At 43.5% G+C, this 22,203-nt stretch overlaps 1 protein-coding gene across 3 annotated transcripts in view; it reads left to right on the top strand.

Moving 5' to 3' along the window:
- The first annotated feature begins 296 nt into the window (after positions 1-296).
- The window catches only part of TBX4 (T-box transcription factor 4), a 109,929-nt gene continuing 88,022 nt past the window's right edge, over positions 297-22,203 (top strand). Inside the window, exons 1-2 of one of the 3 annotated variants that reach the window (XM_079955649.1) lie at positions 297-315; positions 2,486-2,555. In XM_079955649.1, the coding sequence (XP_079811775.1) occupies positions 2,505-2,555 (51 nt within the window). In that variant the 5' untranslated portion in view covers positions 297-315; positions 2,486-2,504. Of the gene's footprint in view, positions 316-1,992; positions 2,064-2,485; positions 2,556-22,203 lie in introns of those variants that run through there. The other 2 variants (XM_079955648.1, XM_079955651.1) reach the window with 2 other exon arrangements.

Here is a 22,203-nt window from a genome sequence, read left to right as displayed (position 1 = left end):
GAGATGTCCTAGGGGAGAGTCCTGGGGGGCAGATATAGAGGCCTGGAGGGCTGCATTTGGCCCAGGGGCTGAGGTACTCTGCCCCTGCTGTAAATAAATAAATAAATTTACTTGGAAGCAAGTCCCATGGTGTTCAATGGGACTTACTTCCTGCTAAGTGTGCTTGAGGTTGCCACTTAAATGTTGCTAAGGGGTTAACTCCCCACCCCACCCCACCCCCCACACTCCCTGAAACTTTTGAAGACATGTACAAAAATATTAATCCAGTTGCCTGCAGGATTCTCTGAAATTGGAATTTACTGCGATAATCAAAACGTATGTTTTTGGATCAACACGACAACCTTTCTTCAAATACCCCCACCCCACCCCCTTGAACAAGCTGTCTAAAAGGGCATCCATAGTCAAATCCATCATATTTATTACATTTAATCAAAATTTGATTTTGGTTAAATTTATTCCATATGCATTGTGCATGACGTGTTCCCATTTCAAGTCCTGAAACACAGTTCTATAAATATCTCCCTGTTAAGTGGCAGCTACGATGGATCAGGTACTTGGCCACTGAACACTAATATGTTCAGGGCCAAAGAAAAGAGCCAACCTGGTAAAACGCCTAGAGTATTGGGCCTTGGGAACCTGGGTTCAAATCTCTGTGAAACTCTGTGGATGACCTCAGGCCAACCAATATATGTCTTACCTAGCCTCCTTCAGGAGGTGGTGGACTTTCATTCCAACTCTACAATTTTATTATTCTACCTCGCAGGGTCATTGTGAGGATAAAATAGGATAGTCCCTATGTGTGCTAGCCCCAGCGCTTGGGAGGAAGTTACCTCAGATTAACAATTAAAAAACTGAACATTGTCATAAAATTGTTATACAAGGGATGGAGAACCAGTGGTCTTCTCAATGTTTCAGGACTACAACTCCCATCAGCCCCGACTAGGATGGCTAATGGTTGGAGATTATGGCAGCAATAGTCCAGAAACATTTGGTGGGGAGCTGGTTCCCCACCTTTAACAAACTACACTTCCCAGGATTCTTTGGGGGAAGCCAAAGTGGTATGATACTGCTTTAAATATATGGTACGGATGAGGCCAACTCCTATCATCCTTAGCCAGCATGGCCAATGGTAAGGAATTATGGGAGTTGTAGTCCGCAACATCCAAAAGGCACAGCATTGGTTACCCTTGGCCTAGGGCACGTTTCCTCAAACTCAGCCCTCCAGATGTTTTTGAGACTACAATTCCCATCATCCCTGACCACTGGTCCTGCTAGCTAGGGATCATGGGAGTTGTAGGCCAAAACATCTGGAGGGCCAAGTTTGAAGAAGCCTGGCCTAGGGCCTACTCAAAATACTGTAGTTTGAGGGTCTAACAAATTTCCTTCAAGTGTCCTTATTTCTCCTCAGATAACTGCAATTCCCAGTGTCTCCAAGGGAAAGAGTAAAAAAAAGAGGAACTAAGAAAGCAGTTAGGGCCCATCTCAATACATTTTGCTGCCTGAGGCAGTAAAGCAAACACAGCACACATTGTTGGTTAAGAGGCCTAGTGCCCAGGCTGGTGAGGTTATTTTGGCACCTGAGGCAATTAGAACCTCTCCTCCTTCCCTGGCAATAATAAAAATTAGAACTTTTAATTCAGCAGCTAACAATTTGCTGCCACTTTATAACAAGCCCAGTCCTGCTTTACAGCAGCACAGGCGACCTGAAGCCATTTTACAGGTGGAGGTATTGCTCTGTCTTTAAAGCAGGACAGCAGGCCTGAAATGTGGCCTTTGGGTCTCTTCCTTAGACTGCACACCCTCCCCAGCCATATGCCTCACCCTCCTTGATTATTTTTGCCTGGCTGGAATGTGACCTTGAACTCTGATAACGCTCCCTGCTTCCATGGATGGAGGGTAGAAAAGGATGTGTGAAGGATCTAGCCTTCCTTAAAAAGTCAAAATCCACATTCGCCTGCAGTTGCCTCTGGGAAAAAGCTTGCCCAGGCTGAAGGTGCACAAGGCCCCTAACAGATGAAGTGAGGCAGGTGTGGGTAATTGCAGAAGATGCAAAATGTCAACAGGTGTGTGGATCTTAGCATCAAAAGTACTTAAGTGATAGAAAGGAGAGAACTTCACCGGCTCTGAGGGGCTGAGTTAAGTAACTAAGGTGAGGACATACTCTGGAAAGAGATGAGAGCAGATACAATTTAAATGGAGGCCAGGATTGACAAGAGCATTTTACATTGCCAACTGTGTGGCTATTTTTAAATTATTAGCTGGGGTGTGTGTGACTATTTTAAAATGGTCTTTTTGGCTTGAGATGTTCTCAATGGTTTTAAAATGTGTTTTTGTTTTATTTTTAATTGTATTACTTTACTGCTTTGTTTGCTGCCTTGGGTTCCTTTGGGAAGGTTTTAAATTAATAAAATTAAATAGAAATGTAACTGATAAAAAGATATCCACATTTAAAAATAAATAAATCTTATTTTTCGTACTAATTTAGCTGCTCTACCACTGGAAGGATGAAAATGGTGGAAGACACACCCATAGATGACTCTATAGCGCAGATAAATGTAAGTGTCCTTTGTGGCTGCTGCCAGTATTTCACCTTGCAGACCTTTCCCCCCAGAGTAAAAACTACTTATCATATGCAAGCTTGTGTACTGAAGTAGTTTTTATGCTGTAACACACACACACACACACACACACACACACACACACACTTTGCCCCAGCTGTGGGCAACCAATACTTCTGTAACCTCATGCTGGGAGATGGTAGCTAGGACATGCACTTAAATTATGGAACTTGCACCCACAAGAGGCAGTGTTGGCCACCAACATGGCTTTAAAAGAGGATTAGACAGATTTATGGAGGATGAGGCTATGAACAGCTACTAGCCACAATGGCTATGTTATGTCCTACCTCCAGTGCCAGAGCTATCGTGCTCCTGGATACCAGTTGTGGGGAACTTCAGGTGGGCAGAGTGCTACTGCTCCCATGTCCATCTTGCAGGCTTCCCATAGGCATCAGGGTGGACAGGATACTGGACCAGATGGGCCAGTGACCTGATCCAGCAGGCTTGTCTTATGTTCTTATATTGGTTAAGGTTTTTGGACTAGAACCGGGAAGACTTGGGTCCAAATCTCCTCCACTCAGATATGAAGTTCACTGGCTTACTTTGAGCCAGTTGATGGTTGTATTTATGTATGTTTTAATGCACCCAAAGCTTTTCTTATACTGCAGCACAGAAAGAGTGCGATAAAGAAGGCCCGAGATATTTTTGTGTCTGATGCAGAACAGCAAAAGGACACCCACACACCCAAAGTCTGCCCAAATACTTTGGTGCCTGAAGCAGAAAAGCCTACAAGCAACCTCTTCCCATGCCCCCACAGAAATGAAATGAAATTCCAGAAATAATATATTAGATAGCTATTAATTTGGTGCCTTTTCATGACACTGCAAAAAACAGCTGTGCCAACCAGTTGTGGTTGGTGTCATGGTCAGAAGTCCCTCTTCCAGACACTGAGTTTGGATAAGGGATGGGGGCAAAATTTGATTCAGTTTGCATTTTAAAGGGGAACCCACCTAGTTCATGCTTTCCAAAGCAACACACAAACCAAAACGTGAGAAATTTGTAATTGTCTGAATTTTGCAATGCAATTCTCCAGCCAAGTAACGTTCACAAGGCATATATTAGTGAAAATGACATACAAAAATGTGTATATTAGGGGAAGCTGCTTTGCAAAAATATGTGTTTGCAGAAATCGTATGCAAATATGTGTATATTAGGATTGATTAATAGTAAAATACTGGTGACTTTAATTGCGGATTTTAAATTAAAAATAATTGCAAACTGATATGGAAATGTGGAAAAGCTGAGTTTAAGCTTTTATAAATGAGAAATCTAAATTGGCAGATTGCCTCATCCCTAGCATGCACCTTTGCCCTTTTGGATGGTCAACACCTGCATTCCAAAATTAATTCTGCTCCTTGTAAGAAGCTCTGCATTGAGTTGCTAACTGAAGAGAGAATAGCTAGTATTTTTAAGGCATTGTTTTCAGCTGCAGCTGTAGATTTCCAGTAGCAAATGTGGGGTGGGGAGAGAGGGTATGAAGTTGTTTTATCAGGTTCGAGCCTGCAGCTTATGGAACATTATGGATTGCTTTTGCATTATCTCCTGAGGATTCTCCAAGATTAAAAAGAAAGGTACTGTGCATCCGGTTTGGCTACAAACTGACTGGGGAAAGCACTTGTGTGCTAATAGGAAAAACATAAGCCTTATTTTTTTCCCACCTGAAGGCAGTACATTATAGAGGAAAAATAATAACTCACCCTGTGTGATTTAGATAAAAATATATATATTTAAAAACTCTAGCATAGGATCTCTAGCCAGGGATGACCCTCCTACAAGGTGGAGTGAGCTATCCTGTGTCTCTGGGGGCAGACTTTGGGGATACAATTGAAAGCTGTTGTAGCTAACCTTTTCTAATCCAAGGAGCCCAGGTCAAACTCTATGGAGGGCCAATTGCTGAAATGCACATGACTGAAGTGTAAAAGTGTGGCTGAAGTCAAAGTCAAACTGAATATCTTAATATTGCATGTGGTTATGGGCCATATTAAGAGAAGGGCTGTAGCTCAGTGGTAAAGTTTTGCATGCAGTGGAATGTTTTGCATGCAGAAAGCCCCAGGTTCAGTTCCAGGGCTGGGAGAAGATTCCTGGATGAATCTGAGTTCACCTGGGCACAGTCTTGTCCCCGTCCCCACCCCACGTAGGGTGAGATGCATTGTATTTGTATTTCACCTGAGAGCAAGTGTGCTATAATGGTTAGAACATCACACTCTAACCTGGGAGACCTGGGCTCAAATGGCCACTTGGCTATGAAGCTCACTTGTTGACCTTGGGCTAGTCACTGCCTCTCACCTAAACCTAACTCACAGGTTAGTTGTGGGTATTTAAATCAGTAGGGGGACAACCTTGAGCTCTTCGGAGAAAAAGGTGGGATATAAATGCAACAAATAATGACTATACATTAAATTACTGTATTATTTCTGAATATGCATCTATGCATTGAAATTAGCAAATGCAAACTTTTGGTCCCTTCTTTTGGAGGCAGGGAGTGATGATGCACACCATCCTGCTCTTCCTGTCGCTGAGGAGAGTGTTCCACAAGAGGGGAGCCATAACCTCCCTCTTGTGCATAGGTGCCACTATTTTGGTTTCATAAGGAACAGAATGCACAGACTGAACATCCGAAGTAGAATCCGTGCTTTCCCCCCCAGGGGTACTTAAGGGTATGCAGTACCGGCACATCTTTTCGTTGTTAAGAAGTGTGGCACTTAATGTACCATAACAACTTCATGGTGAGTACTGGCACCTCTTTTTCTAGAAAAAAAAAGCACTGGAAAGAATGGTGATAAAAAATAAGCGTACTGCAAGTACAGGCTCCTATCCTGGCTCTGATGACTTGTGAGCTGGGATGGATGGGTGGACCCATCAATTTTGGTCCTCTCAGTTTCTCATATTTCCAATCTTAAAATCAGTTCTCCACATTTCTGCAACAATTCACAATTATTATTGTTATTGTTATTGTTACTGTTACTGTTATTGTTATTATATAAAATTCTCCTGAAAATGTTAGCATTTTTGTGTAAATTTATTAGCATTTTTGTGTAAATTTATTGCATACACATTTTTGTATGCAATTTTCCCTAATACAATGCATTTTTGTTTTTGCACAAATACATGCATTTTTATGCACACTTTGCCCTAGTATATACATTTTTGTACACATTACTTGATTGGAGAACCACATTGCAAAATTTGGAGATGTATGAATTTTGAAGGACTGATGAGTTTTGAGTTGCATTTTATGTCGGAAAATGCGAATTTGGCAGGTTCTGAGTCAAATTTCTCCCCTATCCCTACCTGTGACAGATGTTGGGGGAATGCCACAGAATTGTGACAGAGTTTCTTCTGTATTTAGTGGAGTGTGTGTGCACATGTTGGGGTCTGGCTCAAGCCAGCTGAATATGTACAACTGGGGCTTTGGGGAATTAAATTGAAAAGGTACAAGGTGAGGTGTGGAAATCATGACGTGTGAAGCGAAATGGGAAGCTCCTGCTTTGGCGGGGAGTTGCCACAACCGCTTCAAGGTGTTCCTGAACCTGTCATCAGGCTGTTGGGCCTCCTTTCCAAAGGTAAATAAGCCACATAGTAAGAGTGTCCGCAGCTGACATTCACCGGGGATACCAGCTGAGGCCGAAAGGAAGAGGGCATGCATTGGCTGAAGGAACCAGCATATATGGGAGTTCGACGCCAGTGCAGTGTGGAGTGTTTACCTTAACAACTAAGGAATTATGACTAATAATCTGAGGATCAATGCAGAAAGGGGACATAAGAGACTTTCAGGCAAAACACATGCAAAAAAAAAAAAAAAGAACAGCCATCCCAACTGGTTCCCTCCAGATGTTGTTGGACTCCAGTTCCCCTCAATCCAGCCAGCATAGCTAATGGTCAGGGATGATGGGAGTTGTAGTCCAAAACAGAGGGCACCAGGTTGAGGAAAACCTTGGTTATTAACAGTTCAGGAAACACTGATTTAGAACTTAAAAAAAAAAAGCAAAGCAGCATAGGAAAGACTAGTTGACACTTGCAGAAGGCCTTTAAGCTGCATTTTCAGCCCTAGCAAAGGAAACTGTTTTTTTGAGGTGGGGGTGGGGAAGGAAATGCACAAAATGTCTGTTTAGCTTGAATTTCGTATTCCTCGTAATTAACATCATTCCGTCTGATTAGTTGCCAACAAGCTGCCGCAGCAGCTGCTTAATTTCCCAAATCTTTATGGCGACCCTGGCAAGAATGTGTGGGATCAGGTGTTCCCCCTAATTGGGAGCGATCTTTTGCTGAATTTAGTCAAACGCTCTTTGACATTTCACCCTGTTGGGTCTTGTAAAAGTAAACTCCCTTTAACTTCACTAGGAGATCTGGGAGATATGGAATAAGTTTTAGGGAAACTGCTTTTGTACTGATGTAGAGAGAGCTGCTTTGAGGGTGGCACTCGATGTTAAGGAGAGATGTGAAGGTGGTGTCATGTGGCTTGCTTTTTTTCCCTCCTTCAAGTAATGCCTCATTCAGGAGTGCAGAACCTTAGACCTGGGGACCAAGTGTGAACAGATAAAGGTGAACTTGCCTAATTTGGACTTTCTGAATACAACACGCTAACTGGAACTTAACTATCCATTGAAAAGTCCACTTCTCCAAATACGTCATAGGATCTTAGAGTTGGAAGGGACATATTTTTCCTGTTTCTAAAAAACTAGTATGAAGTGGAAGTCAAATCAAGGCTGCATCATAACAACAGCACCAGGAATATTAGTGTCTGTAGCAAGGAAAACTATATCTTCTCCTTGTAGTGTCTTAATTCTGGTGAACGTCATGACCTGAGACCCACTGGGGTCAACACAGCAGGCAGACATTTCTGATCATACATTTCTTTCACAGCACTAATATTTCTGTTTTGAGTTAGCGGACTGTAAGTTATTGTTCTTAGAAACTACTGGCAGCTAGCAGGACACCAAGGAGAGCTTGTGCCAATTAGGAACTCAGAGAAGCTGCTGAGTTCGTTCAGGCTAACTGGAAGGTGAACTATGGCTTCGTAGAAAGGCAGAGTGCCCCTATGCTGACATGTTGATGTCACTCCGCTTACACAGAACGTGTTTCTGATACCTGAGAGGTACAACTCAGGAATACCATATCTTGAGTGTTACAATTCAGAGGCTTCATCCTGCTAAGTGTTGAGTCTGCAGAAACACGTTCCCACAGCTAAACTGCAAGATGTATCTTGGGATGGAGCTAGGCAAATTTTAAAAAAGTGTTTCAGGAAAATGCGTTGTAAACTTCATTATGGGAAATTACGTTGATGAAAGACGGGACTCCACAGTGCCATCTGGTGTCAGTTTTATAACACATATAAAACTAATGTAGCTGAGTCCCATGATCGCTTAGGTCATAAGATGTGTCCATGGTTGCAACTGCAAGGCCAGTTATGCCTAGCAGGCCTAAATTTGAGATAAGGGCCTAGTTTTGCCCCTGCCCGTGGGAAGTGTTGTAGCAGTTTGACGACTCACTTTTGTGGACACTGGGCTGGGCAGTGAGGTGTGGCCTGGTTCCCAACCCTGGACAGGCCACGAGAGGACTATGTGAGGGGGCTATGAGCTGGTGGAAAGAGGGGGGAAATTAAAAAGGGGGTAAAAGAAGAGGTGGCGGGCAGGCTTGTCTCGTTGATGGTTGAGTGTGTGAAAATGACCCACACAAAAATAAGGAGAACCACCCAGGGAAGAAAGTGGGGTGGGGGAGTTGAAAAGGCTAATTCCCTCTACCGCAACCAACGCCAATCCCCATCAAAATACATTTTTAATGCATTTTATTTAAATGTATATTTAGTGGGCTATCTAGATAGAACAGTCAAGTCCCAACATTTCCTGTTTGCTAGAATGGGCACACAGAGGAATGTGGCTCCAGCAGGGAGGACTTCCTGCAGGAGCTACCTCCCCCTGGGTGCGACCATGTAGAGATGGGTGTGACCCAAATAAAAGGACTGATTGTGTTGCCAATTCTCTCTTGATCTTTTGCTCTCTTGATGTCCTTTCTTCACCTGCTCTTTGCCTGCACATGGCTCATCCGTAACAAAGAATGTAGGCCCATGTTGTAAGTCTGAGACTTAGTTCAGACTTCTCTCATACCCTCCAACATTTCTCCAATAAAAATAAGTATGTCTTCTTCTTCTTCTTCTTCTTCTTCCCCACCACCCAGTTGACTGGCAGGCGCCAACCACTCTGGGCGGCTTTCAACATACAGTATATAAAAAAACAATAAAACTATACATGGCAGCCTTCAGATAGCTTCTGAAGATTGCATAGTTACTTATCTCCTTGGCTTTCTGGGTTGTATAACTCAATACCCTCCAACATTTCTCCAGTGAAAATAGGGATGTCCTAAGGGAAAGCAGGACATTCTGGGACCAGATCAGATACCAGGACGGCTTCTGTAAATCCAGGACTGCCCCTGGAAAATAGAGACACTTGGTGGGTCTGTCTTCTCTTCAATATAATCTACAAATGCACCAAGGCTTCCTGGATTGCTTCATTAAAAGGCTGAAACCAGCTAACTAACAGCTTCCTATTTGCTGCAAAGGAATGTGTTCTGATCTATGCTCACTCACGTGAGTAAGGAAGCATAATATACATTCCTACATATTTTCCCTCTAAATAGGCCAGGAACAGAACTGCATCATTTTGAAAAGTGCAAAAACTGGTTTTGCATAGCTGTATTTTCAAATACTGAATTCCTCAAGCATTGCTACATACAAACAAACCTATTTTTAAGACTAAGCCAATTCCTGGCCTGGTCAGCGATGAGCTAATATGTGTGTATGTGAACCAGCTTGCAAAATAGCTCTTCTATTAGGGCTGTTATATTATTTGTGACATATATTCTTGCCCATCCAACAAGTCCTCTGATCTTAAAATTGAAGAGAGTTCAGAGTTAAACTAAGGGATTGTGTATGATAAAACACAGAGGCCTATTTGTTAAACGGCTTTGTCTTGTGAAACCAACTCCCCCCCTCCTGTCCGCCCGCCATATTCTTGGTTTTCCCATTACCAGTTTTATTGGGTTTTCTGTCGGAAAAAGATGTCATCTGAAGCTTGTAGCTGAATGCTGACTTAGATAGTATTCTGTGCAAAACACACACACCTCCAAACAACCCAGCGTCTTCTGAGTGTGTGTGCGCGCATGCATGTGTGTGTGTAAAACCCTCTGATGCTCATAAGCAATGTGGCTCCCTTCCCAGTTAGCGCTGTGGGGCGGAGAGGTCTTTGTCTTTCGGATGCTTCTCCCACACTCTTCCGTCACCTGACCACAGCAGAGGTGTGAGGGAGGAAGCAAACTGTGTTCCACCTACTGATGCCAAAATATTTCTTTCTCCCCCGCACCGCCCCCTTCTTTTTATAGCTAAAGGAAGATGAATCTGAGTTTCCTAAGTTTAGGTTGTTTCTTTTTAATGGAAGAGTTGGATTATTTTCCCCATATCTGGCCTTCTGCAGTCGTAATTTGGGGACATCGGGTTTTATTTGGGGGGTACACTTTTCATATACCGCCTGTTTCTTGAGAATCCCCACTATTTTGATCCATTTTATTTTTAAGCAATCCTGGTGACCAGCCTGGTGCCCTCCATATGCTTTTGGACTGTAACTCCAAAGCCCTGGCCTTATCCAACAGGGCTCTTCTTCATGCTCTTATGATGATTGTTCTCATCCCATTGATGTGGGAAATCTCCACAATGCCATGAATCAAATCATTTTAAAATTCTACTAAGCACCGCCACAATATTGGTGGGAAGGGCAGATTTGCAGGTGGCTGCAAGGGACAGGAGAAACCACAGAAAGTTGCCTTTCTTCCTGTCCCATGGTGGATATCGCCCATTTATTTATTTTGCCCAAGCCTAGCCACTCAGCTACCTTAGTAAAAAACATACACACAAAAACACACACACACCACGTTTAAAATGTGTTATAACACTGTGACACCAAATGGTGTTGTGGAGTTCTGTCCTTTGGCAACTTGATTTCCCATTATGAGGTTTATAGTGCATTTTCCTGAAACTTTTTTTGATGTGTCTAGATCCAGCCTAAGAGAAAAGTGTTGTATGAAGTTGGGACTTTGTCCCTCTGTCTTTAACCCTAGGTGAGTAAGGGGTTTCATTTTAACGAAGGCTTCCATTTTAAGGAACTCTACCATGTTTCTAACCATATCAAACAATTCCTACGCAGTTCTTGCATCTCTGAGCCCCAGTGCTCCTATCCGCTGGCTGCCTATTCTTATGAACAATTAAATGGGCCTATGTACAAATTAATGTGCATACCAAAAGCACAAATCCTACTCCACTCCACAGGTAACTGTTGGCTGCTGTGTCAGTTTAAAGTCCACAGTTATTTCTTTATTAACATTTATTTATTTTGAGTTTTATTTTGCAGGTTGTAGTTGCCACTTAATCTGAGCGATTTAGATAAAAGTCATTTTACCCATTGCAAGAAATTACCATGGCAGCGTTCAACATAGTACTTCAAGTCAATCTACTGAAATACACTTAACAGCACAGAAATACCACCAACGGTACCAGAAAGCACTGATAATAGTATTAGAACATTGAAATATCATAGAAACGTATGAAGCCAAATTACACTGAGTCCATCTAGCTCAGTAATGTCCACACACTGACTGGCAGCAGCTCCCCAGGGTTTCAGGCAGGCGTCCCTACCAGTCCTACCTGGAGATGCTAGGAAGGATCATGGGCCTTTATACATTTGATGCAGACTCTTGCTTTTAAAAGGGTGACGTTTACATATGGTCATCAAAATGGGAGTGTTCATATGCCTCAGAGGCAGCGCTTTTTATTCCCACTTCATGTGTGACCAGGGCATTGAACCCTGAAAGCAACTTCACAGAGTAAGGCCGAGCAAGGCCTGCCTTCAATTGAAGATTCCTCCGACTGCAAGGGACTTGGGATATTGTTCACTGGCAGGTTGACATACAATATTATAAACTGCACTTCCTGTGACTGAGAAGTACTTAACCTTGAGGCTTCCCAGGGCTTCCTCCTGACTTACGATGTCCTTTTTATAGGATGGTTGATGCTAGTGTTTGAGTGATTTCATTGCCAACTCCCCCGTTCTATGGGGTTTGGTTTTTTTTAAAGGCTTACTGTCCAATTTAATGGGCAGTAGGCCTTAAAAATACCCTACCCCTTTAATAGCGCCGCTGAATCTCTTGCCCTTAGCGATTCATCCCTCGAAAGCTGTGTCGCAAATGCCATGCGGAAATCCGTTAACACAGTAACCTTTGTCAGTCTCCCAATTCGCCCTCCTCCTGGGGTGGCAGGAGATTGAGAAGGAGCCAAGTCTGGGAGAGATGACCTGCTGACCCACCTTAAGCTGGGGAGGAAGGAAGTGGTCTTTAAGGTAACAGCGATGCCAAGACCTGCTGTGTGACACGCCCAGAGAGCCATTCCATTCTGATGTCGTTTGGGCCCTGAAAATGAAATGGGGAATGCTAATGCAACACAGAATCCATCATACAAGCGTTGCAAAACAGCCGTGAGCTTGTTTTGAAGGCTTGCAATAAAAAATTCCTCCTGCGGTCATGTCGGCCCTTTGAAGCAGATCAGGATTTCTTCCTCACCACTCTTCGCGCAAACGCACACACACACGAAAAAGAAAAAGATGCAGTAGTACCTGTTGTTGTTGTGCTTAAATAATACAGGAATTGGAAGAATGTTTACTTTGTAAAATTCAGTTCAGGTCCGCACTGCATTTGATAAAGAGGACTTTAGTCCACAAAAATTCTCCTAAAAATACTTTAAAGCTGTTTGTGGTGGGCTTGCCACAACAGTCTTTCACTGACTAGCCTTTTGGAAGCTGCAAATGCAACCATAACTCATAGCCAGCACTTCTGTGGATGAGAAAGAGACAGCAGAGGCTTTGTATATTGGTGTGAAGCAGGAGAAACCTAATACAAGAGGTCAGATAAATTTAACATATTAAAAATACTATGAAAACCAAAGGGGCTGGCTTAGAAATTGACTACCAAAAGACAAAGTGATGTTCACAAGCTTTGATGGCTGTGAAAAGTGTTAAGAACATCAGGCGAGCTTGGCTGCTGGATCAGAGGCCATTTAGTGCAGCATCCTGTTCTCACAGTGGCCAACCAGATGCGCCAGTGGGAAATGCACAAGCAAGACCTGAGCACAAGACCACTATCCCCTCCTGAAGTTTCCAGGAACTAGGATTCAGGAGCTCACTGCCTCTGACAGTAGAAGGTAGAACATAGCCATTGTGGCTAGTAGCCACAGTCTTATCCTCCATGAAATGGTCTAGTCTTCTTTTAAAACCAATGTAGTTGGTCACCATTGCTACCTCTTGTGGGAGCGGAATCCAATAGTTTAGCTATGCACTGCATGAAGAAGTACTTTTTTTTTGTCTGAGGAGAGTCCCGGGGGCCAAACTGAGAGGTCCGGAGGGCCACACTTGGTCCTCAGGTCCAAGTTTCCTCACCCACCCTTTAAAGCAGTAAATGTTTGCTTCCTCTTTGATACCCTGTAGTTTCATAATCTAGGAGATAACATTAATAAAAGTTTTTGGAGCCATCTTGCCCATGAGGCAGGCTGAAGCAGGCATATCGGGCGGTAGAATCCTGTGATGCAGCACTCCTATGGGCACCCTGCCCACCCATGCCGCTGCTGCTGGGGTCATGCAGTGATTTCTTTCTGGGAAGCTGCTGCCGCCACTACACAACTGAAGTTAGCAAGGCTGCAGCAGGGGGAGGGTGTCAGCGAGGGGTGTTGCCTTCCCATTTCAGGCAGCAAATAGGCAAGACTACCCCTGGCAGTTCTTCAGTAGTCAAACGTGGAAGCAAATAGAACTTTCAGAACCCTCCATGTCTCCATGGCAGACCTGTGATGTTGAGAGAGTGTGTATCTAAATGATCCTATCTTGAAAAACATTAAACATTACAGACCGTTTCTATTTATTTTTCTCTTCCCGCTAATATTGTCCCCAAAATTAAGCTGCAAATGTAGCTATTGCTTTCTTTCTTTCTTTCTTTCTTTCTTTCTTTCTGATTAATCATCCGTGTTTGGCAGCCGAGACAGATCCATGACAGCGATGAGTGCTTTTGATGTGCTGCTCCTGTCAGGGTAACTTCACTCCTCCCTACAGTGCCTCTCTCTCCCCTCCTTCGCTCCTTGGTGACTGAGGAATCCTTGCAACATCTCATCACCACTAACTTGACTTACCTCACAGTTTATCTAACAAGTAATGACATCAAGGGTGTCTCTGAACCTCTGACTAAATGGTTGGAGACTTCTAAAAACATACACTGGGCTCTACTTACACTTCAAAGGTGGGCAGAATCCTAGGTTGATCAGGAGGCTGTTTTTAAGTCCCTCTTCTTTCTCCCCCCATTCCCACTCTTTCGTCCCTCCATCCTTTTTAAAGAAGGAATGGGTGGATGGGGATTTGAATAGAACTGGGAGGATATACACAACAGCTTGGAGAAATGGTGGGGGCAGGAGATGGCCATGAAGGCTAGAAATGGCCAGTAGCCATGATGGCTGTGCTCTGCTGCAGATTTTGGAGGCAGTGTGCCTCTGAATACCACTTGCTGGGAGTCGCAAGTCGTCTGCTTGGCCACTATGGGAACAGGATGCTGGCTAAGCAGGGTTTGTGCCTTTTGTATCTGAGTGTGGTTCGGGCTTCTAGCGAAAGATCAGGCAAGCTTGAAGCGTCTGCCTACCCTTGCTGTAAAGTGCCTTTACACACTGACAACTTTATTTATTTGCTCAGTTTCTCAGTTGCCTAATAATCAAAGTTCTCTGGAGAGCAGGCAGATTAAAATCACAGTTTGAAACTCCTGTTAGTAACAGCGCACAAACATACCAAAGCAGAGGTTGGCTTACGCTGACGATGTCAAGAGCTAGTTGATGAACATTCAGTCACAGGCTGAACTCGGGGTGAAGGGGTGGGGCGGAACTCAGGGTGAAGGGGTGGGGCTATGCAAATAGGATTAGCCTCAACTTCTTCATCATGCTTGATGTCCCCAGTAGAGAGCACAGGAAACAGATTTGGGCTCTAAGGGTGTGCCCCTTCTATTTCCCCTCCTCTTTAAAATGAACGAATGCCCATTCTCCCCCTGCAGTACAAGTCCCACTCCCACCTGATTGGGATCCTCGACTACTGGTCCTGCTAGCTAGGGGTGATGGGAGTTGTAGTCCAATGATTTCTGGGGACCCAAGGTTGAGACAGGTTGACCTGATGCACACATCCCAATCAGAAGCTGCATTACAAAGCCCTGAACAACTTGTGTCCAGGGTACGTCAGGGGCCACCTGAACTCTTATATCCAGATGAATTACTGAGATAATCTACAGCAGCATCCTTAGTCATTCCCCACGTTGGTGGGGCTCATCTGACAACAAAAATAAACTGAACTTTTATAGTGTCATGAGCTGAGTAATATGGAATACTCTGCCAATAGAGATTCAGCAGGTGCCTTCTATTTCAACTTTTACATTCCCACAGAAAACTTTTTTTAGTCTTTCAGGCTTATGCAGCCAGTTAAGAATACATCATGATAGCTAGCTAAATTCTGATTTAAACATTTTTATGTGATTTTTGGGGACGCAGGTGGCGCTGTGGGTTAAAGCCTCAGCGCCTAGGACTTGCCGATCGAAAGGTCGGCGGTTCGAATCCCTGCGGCGGGGTGCGCTCCCGCTGCTCGGTCCCAGCGCCTGCCAACCTAGCAGTTCGAAAGCACCTCCGGGTGCAAGTAGATAAATAGGGACCGCTTACCAGCGGGAAGGTAAACGGCGTTTCCGTGTGCGGCTCTGGCTCGCCAGAGCAGTGATGTCACGCTGGCCACGTGACCCGGAAGTGTCTCCGGACAGCGCTGGCCCCTGGCCTCTTAAGTGAGATGGGCGCACAACCCCAGAGTCTGTCAAGACTGGCCCGTACGGGCAGGGGTACCTTTACCTTTACCTTTATGTGATTTTTATTGTATGGTTATATGTGTAATTGTTGTAAATCACTCTCTTTTTATGAACAGTGATACATTATTTTTTAATAAAAATATATGCACACAACACATATACAAAACAGTCCTGGCAATGCACAAGTCTTCCAGTTATAGTGTTACCACCTATCATGGTAGCAGGTGTCTTTTTGCTAGTGCTTGCAGATCCAACTGGGAACTCTGCAATGCCCAAATGAAATGTTCTTGATTAGGCTCAGTATTAGAAGGCAGGTTGTTATGTCAGCCCCTGCTCAGCAACAAGAAGGCTTGTGCAGCAGAGTGGCTAAAAACCTAAGGCTGTGCACACACCATACATTTAAAACACATTCCATACAACCAAAGAATCACGGGAACTGTAGTTTAAGAGTGCTAGGAATTATCGCTCTGCAAAGAGTAAACTAAAGTTTGCAATTTTTAAAAGAAGAAATTCCTCATGAAAATATAATCAATGTGCACATTTTCGCACGTAGTTTTGCCTGATACAAACACATTTTCAAATAAAATTTCTGTAATAGAATGCATTTTTCTATGTTGTTTTACTTAATTTAATGCATTTTAATGCACACTTTATCCTAGTAAATGCATTTTTGTACACATTGCTCGGTTGGAGAGCTGCATTGCGAAATTCAGGGAAGTGTGAGTTTTGAAGGATTGTTGTGCTTTGGTTCATGTGTTGTTTCAGAAAGTGCAAATTGGGTATTTAAAAGCAAACTATACAAATTGGAAGATAACAAATCACTTTCATATTGCTTTTATTCGGATAGTTTTATGGGGTAACACAAGAAGGAGGTCTGTGCTGCTTGTGAGCATACAACCTAAAAGTTCAAGATGGGGGAAAGACAGCTTGAGGCCCCTTAGAGAAAGAGACAAGAATAATGATGGATGGATGAGAAAATGCAGTTTACAAGTGACTATATCATAATCCTATTATTACCCTTCTCCAGGATACTCCATTCCATTCCACCCTTTCCCTCCCCTCCCCCAACTGACACTCGACATTCCGTTGCTATTGAGTGTGATCAGTCTCCCACCCCATTCATTTTATTTTTGCTTTTGCACTTCTGCAAATCATGGGATTTCCATGAGCATGCTGATATCTCTCTAGTTGCTGGCACTCAACATCTGAATTTGTTATTAGAAGCAGAGGTGACGTGTTTTGAAAAGAAGGCCATCTAAGCTAGTTGATCTCTCCACCTCCAAGGGCAGTGAAATTCCAGAAATTAAATTACTTATATAAATCATTACATACATACATTATACATATACAGAACAATCATTATTGGGCAAAGCAATATTTTGACAACTGGAATCATACCTTTTGTAGAGTTTCTGGATCTCAATCAAAGCAAAACACTGGCTATTAAATATGTACCTAAAATCTGTGTTTCCACTTAGCAGAGTATTATGGAATGACACTTGGGGCATTCAAGTTTTTGTTTTTAATATTTGTCCAAAACAAAACAGCCACAATCCATTTTTCTGGAGAGGGGAGAGAGTTGATAGTGTGTTCAATCAGTAATACCACTCTTGCATCCAAATCTTAAAAGCAATTTGTGTTTCTCAGCAGTCCTTACAAGAGCTCTGTAAGGTAAGATGATGATGATGATGATGATGATGATGATGATGATGATGATATTGATATTGATACCCCGCCCATCTGGCTGGGTTTCCTGGCTAGGTTTGCTTATTCCCATACTCCTACTGGAGGGACTGAGACTGGAATCTGCAGAAAAGAGAAATCCCCATATTTACTTAATGATACAATTGACTAAGTAGGTATCTTTAGCAGCTACCTCTGTAGGGCAGATGTGGAAATACAGCACAGCTGTTACGCTTCCATAACATTTTGTAAGCCATTATCTGCTTAGATATCCTGGTGTCACTGAGGATACATCAACAGCCAGAAAGGAAAGAAGCCCCATTCTCCAACCCCCACAGAAAGCAGATTGCTCTGGATGAAATTCTGAGTTGCCACAGGCGGCTGAATCCTAAAACTGGAGGAAGATAACTTACTATTACCTGAAGAAGGGACTTTGTATGTTTTGGGTGGAAAGAAGTGTTCTTCAGCCTCAAGGTCGAGGGTGGAGAACCTGTGACCATGAAGATATTATTAGATTCCAATGCCCATCTAGCCCAACCAGGATGGCTAGTGGTCAGGAATGACAGGAGTTGCAGTTCAGTAACACCAAGAGGAGCACAGAGTCCTCAACCCAGCTAATGCTATCCAAATTGGCTCCTATTGATTTTTTCTAGTGCGCCACCTAAGCTTGAATCTCCAGCTTTGCTCACTTAAAAACTACTGTGTTCCTCTACCTTCCTATTCTCTGTCTGATAAAGAACATGCACCTCTCACGACTAGAGATGGATCCAAGTAACTGCTGGATTGTATCATTTCAAAGCTAGTGAATCCTGCCATTTTTTAACTTGTTTGTTCCAGCACTGCAGCCTGAGCCCTTCATACTATCTAGTAGCGCAGCGGTAGGGAACTTGTGGCTCACCAAGTGTTGTTGCACTCCAGCTCCCACCATGCCTTGTCACTGGCCACTCTGGCTGAGGTTGATGGGAGTCTAAGAACATCTGAAGGGCCACAGGTTCCCCATCCCTGAAGTTGACTTGCATCCCAATTGAGGCTGTGATCCTACACACCAGGCAGTAGTGGTGGTTGGTGTTCATTGATGGAAGGCAGGGAGACCAACAGTAGGTGGAACCAGAACCAGTGAAAGGCAGAGTCAGCTAAACTAGTTTTGTCCCCATCCTCCTCTCTGCTGAGCACTATCAGGGCAACACCGAGACTAAGGAGGATGAGCTAGTGTGTATGGTCTGTGTGTGTGGTTTGGGAGCTGTACGGTCAGGGGAAAAACAATGCTGTCCAGGGTTGTAAAAAGACTGTGGAGAGAATAACTGGGTGCACTCTTCCCACCTTGGATCAAATCTATGCTTCCAGGTGCCATAAGAAAGCTGCAGAGACAGTGCAGGATAGTGTGCACCCCGGAAATGATCTCTTTCAGCTTCTGCCTTCTGGAAGAAGGTACAGGGTTATAAAGACTAGGACTAGCCGCCTGAGAAACAGTTTCTATTCAAATGCGATTTTGGTTTTAAACGCAGTGTAAGGTAGTCTCTATGGGAGTATATTGTATTTAATTATGGGGTATGAGAGTTTTTAGGGGGCTAACCAGGCTGGGATAGCTGGGATAGCAGGCTTGTTGGTTTTTGAATGTCTGCTGTAGATTTTTTCAATTTCGTTGTTCTGTATGGGACAATGACAATAAAGATTATCGTATCATGTCATTGTAAGGAAGAAGGCAAGCAGGTGGGGGATGTCTGAGAGCAGTGTGAGGTTGGTGTGGCAGTGCCCCATTTGCCCTAACAGCTGGCAGCCTCTAGTGGCTGGCAGAATGTCTCACTGAACTCAGTGAGACTTACTTTTGGAGCAGGAGCCCTCTGCAAGTTGGCACTCTCCTCTTCTACTCCCTTCCTAAGACTGTGACTATGCAGGCTTTGTGGATCCAATCATGGCAACTTTTTCTCTCTCCTCTCACCTTGGGATTTTCTTAACGTGTAGTCTGGATTGGTGAGTTTTGGAGAACTCTAAAGGTCACTCGTGACTTTGCAACATTTTGCTTGACCTTAATAAAAAGTATTTCCCAGTTGCAGATTTTGACTTCCCCACCCCTGCCCCAGCAAAGCAACACTGTTTCCAATGCTTTTTTTATTTTTTAGAGCAGACCAGCAGATGAATATGTTTTCTGTTTGAATGCTAAATGGATGCTTTCTGAATAAGCCACTGTCTGAAATTCCAGGTGGTTGTTAGTCGCTCACATAACCAAAGTGCTCTGTCTAGCTTCTCTTTTTGCCTGGTGGAGGAACACTGTATAACTCCAAAGCTTGTACAAACTTTTTACACTGGCAGGTATCCATTTGATAAAACATATACTAGAACACAAGATGGTTAGGCTAGGCCCTTCTCTCACGGTCTTCCCCTGAGCAGCAGCTGTTGAGTGTGGCCACCCCAACGTCCCTGAATATGTATAACCTGTGCAAAGTTCGTCTCTGCTCCCACCCTTATAAAGAACAGTTCCCAGCTGCTCTGTAGGCCCATCTCTGCCTCTGTGCTGAACAGGCCTGAGGTCAGGACGAAGGAGCCTTGTCTCTCAGGTGCTCACAATGAGCTCTTGCCAGTGTTGCGCCGGGAGTTCCAAACCAGCACTGTTTCCAGGGACATTGATACTGCCGCCAAGTTTATTGGTGCTGGCGCTGCCACCGTAGGTGTGCCTGGCTCTGGTGCTGGCATCGGGATCGTATTTGGCAGTCCTCTCATTGGCTATGCCAGAAACCCTTCCCTGAAGCATCAGCTCTTCTCCTATGCCATCGTGGGTTTTGCAGTCTCTGAGGCCATGGGGCTGTTCTGCTTGATGGTGGCATTCCTCATTCTCTTTGCAATGTGAAGGAGCCGCGTGTGCTGCCTGCCATGTGCTCTCCTCTCCCCCCCCCCCCATGTTTAGTCCAGTGCGTACGACAACCTGATTGTTCTGTGGCAGATAGGGGAAACCCATCTGTTAACCAAATCTGTCCAGCTCAGAGGGGGCAAGTCAATAAATACTGTATTGGTATAATAAAATAAAATAAGGATGGTTAGGCTATTGGTGATTCCACTTGGTGACTCCTTCCTTTCCCATTGAACTATAATGAAATTCCACCTAATTAGAACCATTGAGCTATGATGAAATTCCACCTAAATTAGATGCAGAGGCAATTTTTGAGGGTCCTGGCAGGGTGGGGAAACAGTGGTAGAGGCTTTTAGGAGAAATGTTTTAATTTACAGTATTTGATTCTGAAGTAAATACAGATCAGATTGCCAGTAGGATCCTGATCAGGATTGAGGCATGGTTTGCTAATCTCAGTTTTCTGCTTTTTCATCTTCGGTCGCATTTCATACCAAGGAGAAGTGCAGCTCTCTGATTTCTTATCAGTGGTGGTGCAGTTGTTTTGCATGCAGAAGATCCCAGGGTCAATACTTGCTGGTCAGCATAGACAATACTAAGTAGGGAAGGATGAATCTGTCAATTTCGGTTTCTTGTTTTGCCAATTTTAAATTTAGTTCTCTGCATTTCCATACCAGTTTGCATTTTTAAAAAACATAAAAGCATGTATGAAAATTCACCAGCATTTTCCTTTGCATTTTTCCTAATAGACAATTTTCCCCCAAATGCACTTTCCCCTAACGTAATGCATTTTTAACTGTTATTTTCATGAATCTATGCCTTTCAAGGCACCTCAATATATGCATTTTGGGGGGTATGCATTAGTTGGCTGGAGGACTGCATTGCAAAATTTGGAGAACTGAAAATGTTCATGGATGGCTGTGTTTCGGTTCGCATATTGTTTTGGAAAAGTGTGAACTAAGTAAGTTTGATTTTAAATTAGAACCAAATTGAATTTCTCCCCCATCCTTAATTACTGAGCTAAATGGACCAATGGTATTGACTCAGTACCAGGCAGCTTCCTGTGTTCTTGTGTACCAATTCTTCATAATTTGAAGCAGCTTTGATGCTCACTTCCTGCAACTCTGGCTATTAAAGGAAAAGAGGATAGGAGATAAGAACTTCAACTTTGTCCAAGTTTCCCATGCTGACCATTGTTGGCTTTTTAAAAAATGTGTCATTAGAGCCCAGTATGTGTAATTCATTATTTAATTTTCCCACTGGCTCTTCCATCCTTCCCAAGGAATCTGAAGAGAAGTTCAAAGCAGTGTGTTCTGACAGTTTTTGGTACAAACACTCACTTTCTCTGTTTAAATTATAGACATTGTTTCTTTAAAAAAAATACATTAAGGCAGAGAAAACCTTTTAAGACTGCTTTATTTTATTTTCAAGTAAAATACTAAAAGTGCTCCTGCTCAAACAGGGGAAAGTTGACTGTACAAAAATCATAGCTGAAGTTTTGGGGTGCTTGAATACAACTAAGATAATTGTTTATAAAAGTATATAGCTGGAATGGAGAGAGAGGAAGATATATCAGTTTGGGGGGAGTCTAAGAAGAACTAGTGCAAACATAGGCAAACTTGGCCCTCCAGATGTTTTTGGGACTACAACTCCCATCATCCCTAGCTAACAGGACCAGTGGTTAGGGATGATGGGAATTGTAGTCCCAAAACATCTGGAGGGCCAAGTTTGCCTATGCCTGAACTAGTGAGTCATCCAAGCTGATTGGCCATAGCTTGAAGAGTCTCCATGGTTATAGAGAAAGTGGATACAGTAGAGATAATTTTTGTCTTCCTCTCTCATGATACTAGAACTCAGGGACATCCAGTTAAGCAGACCAGATGGGCCTTTGATTGATCCAGCAGGGCTCTTTTGATGTCCTTTGGAGTGACAAAGAGAAGTGCTTCGTTCAGTTTTGTGGAACTCATAGCCACAAGACATGGCTGTGGCCACTGTCTTGGATAAATGGATTGAACAAATTTAATGGAGGAATACAGGGGTCTACTAGTAGCTTAAGGGAACCTGCATAGTCCAAGCCAGTACACCCCTGAGGAATAGACACAGAGGACAAATGAGAGGGAGCCTAGATGCCTTTCTTGTCAGCTTCTCTAGCTGACC

The sequence above is a fragment of the Podarcis cretensis genome, assembly GCF_951804945.1.
Source record: "Podarcis cretensis genome assembly, chromosome: 15".
Taxonomy (NCBI): domain Eukaryota; kingdom Metazoa; phylum Chordata; class Lepidosauria; order Squamata; family Lacertidae; genus Podarcis; species Podarcis cretensis.
Note: the sequence above shows the minus strand (reverse complement) of the source record. Positions and strands in the feature narration are given on the sequence as shown.